This window comes from Harpia harpyja, chromosome 11, assembly GCF_026419915.1.
Source record: "Harpia harpyja isolate bHarHar1 chromosome 11, bHarHar1 primary haplotype, whole genome shotgun sequence".
Classification (NCBI taxonomy): Eukaryota; Metazoa; Chordata; class Aves; order Accipitriformes; family Accipitridae; genus Harpia; species Harpia harpyja.
In genome coordinates, this window is record NC_068950.1 from 4,389,592 (window position 1) to 4,398,696 (window position 9,105).

General features: G+C 55.0%; 1 protein-coding gene across 2 annotated transcripts; it reads left to right on the forward strand.

Annotated features, from left to right (window-relative positions):
• The first annotated feature begins 202 nt into the window (after window positions 1-202).
• Window positions 203-8,812, forward strand: LOC128148083 (acidic leucine-rich nuclear phosphoprotein 32 family member B). Of its 2 annotated transcripts, none has more exons than XM_052801509.1 (7): window positions 203-347; window positions 3,048-3,197; window positions 3,699-3,821; window positions 4,869-5,067; window positions 5,394-5,515; window positions 5,955-6,009; window positions 6,880-8,812. In XM_052801509.1, exons 1-7 carry the CDS (start codon window positions 294-296, stop codon window positions 6,966-6,968), a joined length of 792 nt encoding a protein of 263 aa, XP_052657469.1. In that variant the 5' UTR covers window positions 203-293; the 3' UTR covers window positions 6,969-8,812. The 2 variants fall into 2 exon arrangements, with proteins under 2 accessions (XP_052657469.1, XP_052657470.1); XM_052801510.1 differs by having other exon boundaries at window positions 5,397-5,515.
• The last annotated feature ends 293 nt before the right edge of the window (window positions 8,813-9,105 follow it).

Sequence of the window (9,105 nt, forward strand, 5' to 3'; positions counted from 1 at the left end):
GGGGGGTGGGGGGGGTGCGTGTGTGTGTGTGTGCGCGTGTGCGTGTGTGTGTGCGCGTGGCGCGGGGCGGCGCGGCGCTGCGCGCGGCCGGCAGGGGTCGCGGCGCGCGCCGCCTTTGTTGCCGTTGGCGCCTTCCTCTGCCGGGGCGGCGGCGGCGGCGGCGGCGCGCGCGGGCTCGGGCTCGGGCGGGCGGCGCGGCGGCGGGAGCGGGGCGGGGCGGCGGTGAGCGGCGCGCGGCGCGGCGGAGCTCGTGGGCGTGCGCGGCGGAGCTCGGCTCGGCTCGGCTCGGGGCGATGGAGATGAAGAAGCGGTTGACGTTGGAGCTGCGCAACAAGAAACCGGGCGAGGTACCGTCACGGAGCGCGAGAGCGGCGGGGCGGGGGTGGGGAACCGGGCGGGCACGTGCTGCGGGGGTGGCGGGAGGAAGGCGGCCCGCGGGGGTCCCGCACGGCGGGGTGGGTCGAGGGGCGGTTGGGGGTGCGTAGCGCGGTGGCGGGGAGCCCTCCCCGCCACCCCCCCCCCCCCCCCGCCATGGCGGCGCGCACGTGCGCGGCGGGGCCCGGCCCGGGGCGGCGGCGGCAGCAGCGACCGGTCCCGTCCCGTCCCGTCCCGTCCCGTCGCGGGGGATGTTGGGCGGCGGCGCGGGGACACACACACACACACACACACACACACGGCAGAGCCGGGCCGGTTCTGACCGGACCGTAGCTGCTGAGCAAGGCCGGTCGCGGCCCCGCGCAGCCATGGCGGTTCGGCCATATTAGCGGCCGCCCGGGCCTGCCCCGGCCCGCCCCGCCGGGGCCCGGGCTCCCCGCGGGGCCTACCCGGGGCCGTGGGCGACGGGTCGGGCCCGGGGCTCCTCTCCCCACCCCCCCACACCGTACCCCCCCCCCCCCCACTCCGCCCCCCGGGGCTCCGGGGTCCGCGCTGTCAGAACTCGGCGGCCGCCTCAGCGCCGGGCGGGCAGCGGGTGTCCCGGTGGGCAGCGACGGTGCCGAGGCCCGAGTGGGGCCTGGCCCGGAGGCCCGGGGGGGGGTGTGTGTGTTGGGGGGGGGGAAGCTGGGTGCCGGTTCGCGGACACGAAGAGCGGAGCTGAGGTACTCCGTGGCCTGGGCAAGGGGCCGAGGCGGCAGCCGAGCCGCCCTCCCCTCAACTTGCCGCCTCCCGGTGAGGACGTCCCGCCCGGCTCCGCTGCCCCTCAGCTGGCAGCCGTGGGGCCGGGCCCGGGGGCTTCGCAACCTCTCGAAGCGTTTTTCTTCGTCCTTCAGGCCTGCCTTCCCGGTTCCCGGCTTGGGAGAGGCGGTCGTTCCCTTATCGGGGTCAGGCCGGCAGCCCCGCTCGGTGCCTTGCAGGGAGATAGCTGGTGGTGGCTGTCAGTCGGCATGGAGGGACGACAGGTCGCCATGTCGTGGCAGCGTGCGGCCGTGGGCAGCTTAAAATCGAGCGTGAGGCGAATGGGTTGTGAGTGGAGCTTTTGGTAGAGATTAAAACTGCTTTGTGGATGGCGAAGGGATTTGCAGGATGAGAACGATTTGAGGAGTAGAAGCGTCCCTCTGAGGCTGCAAGCTGCGGGTCTCCTCTAGTTTGACACCAGGAATTTGAGCGACTGGCGTTCTGCAGAGGCGAGCGGGGTCAGAGCGTGCGTGCCCTGGGACCAAAGCCGGTGTGAGCCAGCCTTGCTGCTGGGAGAAGCTGTCCTGGCTGCTTCATCCTGCTGCAGTGCTTGCTCTGCAATCCAGGGCAGGGGCCCGGTCCGGGTTAAAGCTGGTCTCGGCCAGGTTAGTTCACGACCCGATAACGTTCAGGCTCGCCTCTGTGCCCGCACCAACGAAGCGACTGCGGCGGAGGGCTGGCTTTGGCCACCTTTACACCCACCGTGGTGACAGAGTCTCGCTTCAGCTGGAGGCTTGTCTGAGGTGTTGGGAGCAAAACGAGCTCAGCTACAAAACTCCTGGCTGAGCCTCTTTGCTGCTCAACTCGGAGCCCTGACCAGCGATGCCACTTCTGGAGTTTTAAGCATTAATTCGCTTGGAGCTTATGCTGCGAAGATGGCATGGCAGCCCCGAAACTCTGCTGCCAGTAAGGCTAAGTGATTTTAAAGTGACTCCATAATAGTTGGCTGATCTGAGAGGAGAGGTAAAATGGGAGTGCTGCAAAGGAGGAATTTGGAGAGCATCATGAGCCTTCTGGACAAGGCTGATTTTTGCATCTTGCTGTGAAGAATGTATGGGGTGAAGGCAAGTTTTGGAAGTGGCCTGTGAGAGCTGGGGCTTGAGCACTCACCTGCACTTTGGGGGAGAGGGGGCTGCCAGGTATGTTTACCTTCGAGGTGTTAAGGGTGGGAGCAGTTCTGTACTGGTGCTTCATGGTCCTAATGCCACAGGGGGGTTGATTTCTGTGCTGAATTACCAGGTAGCGACGGCTTCTGCGCGTGTAGTCTGTGCTGGGTAAAATATTCGATGCCATCAGTGGTCCTGCACTACAAGCTTGAGGTTGAGTTCATCTGCTTAGAGACCTGCCTAGGCAGATGTGTCACCTCTGCGTGGAGACTGTCACAGGGACACGAATCTGCTGGAGGCAGGTTTTCCAGCACCCCAGTGGCATGGGGGAGAGAGTTGAAGGGGACAAAGCCAGATCACCTTGTTTGACCTCGTTAGTGAAACCCGAAGCGTGACTCTTGAGAGCTTTTTGATGCCTCGTGCATGGAACGTTTTGATGCAACTTCATGGTTCAGCCCCTTAATGCTTCTTAGTGGAGAAGGTGGACCTTGGTTGGAGCCACAGGGTGTGGGGTGGCACAGGGGTCGCATGTTGCATGGCTCGTGCCTAAAGGGTGAAGTCCCAACCACCGTGAGGGATTCTCACCTTGTGCCCTCGCAAAAGTTACTTGGCTTTAAGATCTTGCGTGTCCCTTAATATGAGAAAGGAGGACCTTCAGACACACCTGCTGCTTTGAAGTGTCGGTCGCTCCGCCTGATGTCAGCTTGGCAGACTCGAGGTGAGGCTTAGCCGGGTGGGATGAAAGCTGCTGGGTGTCTCTGTTGGCAGGTGAAGGAGCTGGTTCTTGATAACTGCCGTTCGGACGATGGGAAGATCGTTGGTCTCTCTTCAGATTTTGAGAACCTGGAGTTCCTCAGCATGATCAACATCAACTTGCTGTCCGTCTCCAATCTCCCCAAACTCAACAAACTCCGGAAGGTGAGTCAGACCTGTGGTCCCATCTCCAGCAGGCCTTGCTCTGAGCCTTCTGCTGCCCTGTCTCTGGTGACAGTTGTTTTTCCTGTATTTGCCAGAAAAAGGCCATTTGATTTTGCTTTTTCGTCTGTAGCCTATAATCTGAGCAAGTGAAAGAGGTTGTTTTTTAGTATGCAACAAAATGCTTTTGAGCTCATTATGTGTTTAGTGTCCTTCCTCTCTTGCTTTTGCTGTTGTGCTACTGTCAGAAGCTTCAGTAACATCATAAATATTTCAGATTTTAGAGCATGTACCCCTGTGTCCTGCAGTATGGAGGTGGCTGGGAGTGCTGTGTTACTGTGGGAAGGGGGTTTTACGTGAAAACATGAACTGCTGCTTTATGGCGTGGTCTCACAAACAGGGTCTGGAGCTTGGGTGCTTATTGTAGTCCGGTTATCTGGGCGATTTTATTCCCCATGTCACAAGCCGAGATACTTTGTGACCATGTGATATTCCCCCTGGCAGCTGGAGCTGAGTGATAACAGGATTTCTGGTGGCCTTGAAGTTCTAGCAGAGAGAACTCCTAACCTGACACACTTGAATCTAAGCGGCAACAAGATCAAAGACATCAATACCCTGGAGCCCTTGGTGAGTGGAAGGCTGTGCTGGAATCTAAGGGATGACGTTGTTTCCTTTGGGGAGCGTGTCTGTGCAGCAGAAGTCCAACGTCTTGGTAACTGTTCCAACAGCACTTCGTGGTTCTGATGGGAACAGATGAGTGGGTCCAATTTGAGGCTGGGCTAATAGTTAATGGCTCCTCTGTCTGGAAAACCAGCAGCCAGTTGCTAAAAGAAGCGTGAAATTGGGCTGGATGAGTAAAACTGTGGATGCAGTGCTCAGTGTCCATCTGAGAAAGGACCGTTAATGGGTCGGATGCAGTTTGAGGTAGGTGGCACCTGGGGTGTCATGGAGATGAGTTGTTTGGACACCAGTGAGGGTGTCCATCACATCAGTCCAAAGGCGCCGTTGTGCTGGGCTGGGACCCTCTCGCCCTGGGTGCTGTCACAGTGTGCGTTGCAGGGGGTTCCCGTTGCATCTGAACTGCCCCAAAGAAGACTCTTGCTTTGCGATCCTGACTCTGTAGCTGAAAGGTCTGATCTAGGGCATGTGCCTCATTAGCTGTTGCCTTTGGTCCCTCCGTCCCCTGCAGAAAGCTTGAAACTGTTTTACTCCTCCTTCGCTTGGCCAGGTGCACGGTGCGATGGCCTGAGCGGGAAAGCGGCCGTGGCTGTGCCGAAAAGCACACAGGCGCAGTCTGCAGGTCTCCCTGTGTTGTGCTCTCGGGTATTTTGCCTGATGTTTTGGGCAGGATGAGTCCAGCTCAGTGATTCCTCTTGCTGGACTTTCTGCACTGGTTGCCCACCCTGTTCAGAAGGCAGTAAGATTTGCAAATGGTTTCACAGGGAGCTGGCTCCAGGGAGGGTAAACTAGGACAGAGGAGCTGAAAAGAAATCTTCTTTGCCTGCACTTAGCAAGAGCAGTAACTTCTCTCCATCTGAGGAGCACATGGTGCAAATAATGCATGCAAAGACACTTCTGTGCTAGATCTGGGTAGCAAACCAGCTGTTCTCTGATGGCTGCCTGATCTTCAAAGAGCATCAACTTGTAAGTAATCTAACAAATTGATCTTTGCAGAAAAAGTTGCCAAACCTCCATAGTCTGGACCTTTTCAACTGTGAGGTGACAATGCTTATCAACTACCGGGAGAGCGTGTTCACCCTTCTGCCCCAGCTCACCTACCTAGACGGATTTGATGCTGATGACCAGGAAGCCCCTGACTCAGACCCTGAAGCAGATGGGGATGGACTGGAAGATGAGTATGAGAATGGGGAAGGTGAGGATTTTCTCCTCTTGGTTTTCTTGCTGGGGAACAACCCCTTTTCCCCCTCTGCATGGTCATGTTGCTAAATAAATGGTGATTATAACTTGCCACTAAAGTAGGGGCTGTGTGGGTAGCCCCACTCCCTCCTTTGGCAGGCTGCGTAAGAAATGAGACTTGCTGCAAGCTGACGGGGCTTGTTGCTGGCACTCCTTGTGCACGCTTCTGCGTAATTTCCTGCCCATTGCTCGCAGAGCACTGGGGTTGGAGCTGCGAGCATATTGTCTGGGAATAGTGAGTATTTGGGAACCGTAACACTTACCTCCCTCTCCTTTTGGTAGAAGGTGAGGAAGAGGATGATGACGATGAGGAAGATGATTTGGATGAAGAAGTCATTGATGATGAAGAAGATGAAGATGATGATCTGGAAGGTGAAGAGGAGGAGGATGGAGTAGATGATGAGGTGAGGCTTTCTGTCATCGGTACAAATCCGCAGCACCACGTTGCTACGTTCGGTAGTGCATTTGTCCCTTAATCTGGTGATCCATCTGACCAGATGTCCCAGATGCCTCTTTGCGGGCAGATCTGAGGAGTGCTGCTGTGTGCTCTGGCTTTTCCTGCACACCTTTTGACTCATGGTCCATAAAATTTGCCAGTTCGGACTTGTTTACTGCTGGGCCTGGTGCTTCCTGTGACTTCAGGTGATAAGGCTGTACAGCCCCCTTCATAGGGATGCAAGAAGCTATTTGGGGACTGACAGCTTCTCCCTGCTCGGCTTGTACCTGCCACCCTGAGGCTATAGAGTAGGGCGGGAGCAGAGGTGAAGGAAGATGTTGCTGTGGAATTACACCTCGGTCATGGGATTGTGGTTCTTGCAACAAAGCGTCTTGTTTTGACTCCAGGAGGAAGATGAGGAGGAAGATGGTGAGGATGATGAAGAAGATGAAGCTGATGATGGTGAGTCGAATCCTAGCAAACTAAGTGCTTGCAAAGCTGCCTCAACAGTCTCACGCATTTGCTGGTTTTGTAGAGCTTCCCAAGCTCCACTGCAGTGCTGTTGTTGCCTGTAGCTTTTCCCTGATAGAAGGTACGGCGTTTCTGCTTACGGGCACCGCTGAAGCTGTTGCTTATTTCTAAGCTGACTGTTGAATAGTGGTTATAACCAAAGGGTCACACAGTGGTGATGGGGAAACAGGTTTCAGTACTTCCTAATACCAACCAAGCTGGGTATGTCTGCCAAATACTAAAGAGGCAAATTGCCTAGAAAACCAGTTCTAAGTAGCTTGAGTGGATAGTCTGTGCAGGAGAAGGGCTTCTGTCACAGAAGCCTGTGTTAGCCGTGTGTGTGAGGAAATGCTTTTGGAGACACGTTTGTCTCCTCTCGGCTGTAGAGAGGAGGATAGCCCCGAGCTTCTCGACTTGAGTCCAGACTCTTCTGGTTATAACAAACTTTAAACACCTGAATGGATGTTGACAGAATATGGTGGCTGGCATGACCTCAAATGATCTCGTATGAGCTTGGTCAGAAGTGACTGAATTCTGCAGATGCTAACGTTTTTGGGGGTGGTCAACAAAAAAAGCCCATTTTCAAGCAGCTGTTGAAATGCGGGATGCTTGGAGGGCGTAGAAAATAGTTAATGTCTCGTGCTAGTCCAGGCTTTTCTGGGTGCCATGAGAAGCTGGGCAGGGTGGATCTCCGCTCCAAAATGGTGCCAGTCTAGTCTGTGCTTGTTCACCAGCAAGCTGTGGCTGATGCGGCTTGAAGCCACAGTTCAAATGTTGTTCCACAAGACTGAACAGAGCTTTATGCTTCGCCTCTTTTTGCAGACCTTCCGCGAGGGGAAAAGAGAAAACGAAATCTAGAGGATGAAGGAGAGGAAGATCCAGAAGACGAAGAGGACGATGAGGATGACTGATCCGAGCGAGCCAATCAGTTTTACAGACTATGACTGTGCTTGTCTTAACCTCCCCGTTGTGTCTATGTGAGACTGTAAATCCCCGTCTCCCACTCCTCCCCCCTTTGTATGGCTGCAGCGTCCACAATATATTTTTTTAAGATGTAGAATACTGTAGGCATTCAGGGGAATCTTCCATACAAGGCTTACTTTCTCACAAGTATCTCATGACCAAAGGCTTTCTCCGTTCTGTGGTTTGTGCAGCAGTTTGCAAAAAAAAAAAAAAAAAAAAAAAAGAAAAAAAAAGAAAAAAAAATTCCTCCTAGGGTATCTTTCGTGTCTGAAATCAGCCTTGCCACACTGGACCCAGAGCTCCAGCTCGCCACCCTGCCTGACAGCAAAGAAGGCGTGTTTGCTATCCGCATGCCCTCAGACCAGCTTTCTGAAGACACTTGAGCCATCTTGAGCAGTGGGTGCAAATCTGGTTCATCTAAATGGACTCAAAGCGAACGATCACTGAGGTCTCTCTGATCAGAAATAATGGTGATGTGATCTCTGGAGATGCTTGAAGATACTTTAGTGCTGGGGATGTGGGGTGCCTGGGGTCTTGGGGAGAGGGGGGGGGTTGGCTGCTTGCAAGACCTGGTACCTCTGACGATGCACCTTGCAGTAGCCCTGCACTTGCTTTCCTATTTTTTTAAAAACTGGAATGTTTTTCCTGGTGGCCACCTAGTAACTTCCACTTGGATGTCCAAGTAAGTCTGATTCTTGCGGCTGTGAGCGTCTTTGCTGTGATGAGGCTTCTCGTCACCCCGTAGCAGCCTCTCCCTTTAGGAAGAGATAGGAAATAGCAGGTTAAGGGATACTGCACTTCTGTCAAACTCCATTTCGCACTGTACAGAACACGTTCAACCAGTATCACTGTGATGCACCTAACTCGGCGTTCCCCGGGAGACCGTGTTAGCCTATATATTCTCAGGGTCCTTCTGCTAGCCAGTACCAGCTCTGGACAGTTGCCTCAGCGCTAGCCTGGTATCCGCATCCTCCTCCTCTTTCCTTTTCAGCATGAAGAAATGTGCATTGATCAGAAATCCAGCTCTCTCCCACTCGTGTTTATGCTCTGCGGGAGCACAGATGGTGCCGCAGAGCGTGTGTCCCCCCACCCCGCGGTGGCTGGAAGGAGGAAGGGGTGGATTCAGCCAGGTGTAGCTCTCCGCCGGAGGGTTTCTGACCCCTTGCCCACCCTTCCTCTGCCTGGAGGTGTTCAGCCGGCACATCCGTTGGCTTCTGGGGAGTGCTGGCCCCGTGGCATCCAAGGGATGGTAACTGCTCGGTGCTGGGTGCTGGAGAGCTGTGCTGGGGCGGGAGTAACTGCTGTTCCTCCTGCTGTTGAGGCTCTCCACGGGTGCAGACGCACTGGCACTTTGTGGCGTTCCCGGTGGTTGCTCTGGGCAATCTGTCGGCACCCGGCGCTCGGAGGCGAGACTCGCAGCGGTTCCTTCAGAGGAGGGGTGTGTGTTGCAGCACATCCGAGTTTCTCTTGCTTTGTTCTGTCCTTGCTGTTGTCTCTTGCATTGTACAGTAGCTGTAACCATTCGGAGAAGAACTAGTCCTGTAAAATGCAAACTGAGTAACTTATAAATGTTAAAGGAATTTTTAAAAGAAATTTCAGAGCAGCAGTTACTTCTAATTTTTCCCTGCATTTTTAGCAGATCGTATGGATTTTATATTAGCCTAGTAACTGTCAGGTTTTGATTGGTCAGACTAGTCCCAGAAATAAGGATCTCCAGCCCTTTTGTATCTTTTGTTACAAAATTTGGATAAAACTTTTAATAAAGACTTCAGTTTTTAAAAATCCATTGCAATGAACGTTGTCTTCGCTGCCTCTGCTCTAGGAACATCCGAGCTGCAGCCAGCCTGCAGGAACACTTGGTGGAAGTTTTGGGGCAGTTTTTCTTGAGTCTCTTCTGGCAGCGGTGACCGTTCCGTGCCCGCAGCGTGGTCTGCTTTTGCTCTGAGCCGCAGCTGGGTGGATGCTTGGTAAGTGCAGCTCGGCTGGTGGGGCTGATTTGGACATGTCAGGGCTGCTCGTGGGGTGGGGATGGGGACAGAGCGGGGGCTCTGGCGTGGGCTGGAGTACCACAGACCGGACTGGTGC

Excerpts from the sequence above, each read along its gene's own strand:
- LOC128148083 (XM_052801509.1), top strand. The coding sequence starts at position 294 with ATGGAGATGAAGAAGCGGTTGACGTTGGAGCTGCGCAACAAGAAACCG. Across the intron at positions 348-3,047 it reads GCAACAAGAAACCGGGCGAG|GTGAAGGAGCTGGTTCTTGA; the intron begins GTACCGTCACGG and ends CTCTGTTGGCAG. Across the intron at positions 3,822-4,868 it reads TCAATACCCTGGAGCCCTTG|AAAAAGTTGCCAAACCTCCA; the intron begins GTGAGTGGAAGG and ends TGATCTTTGCAG.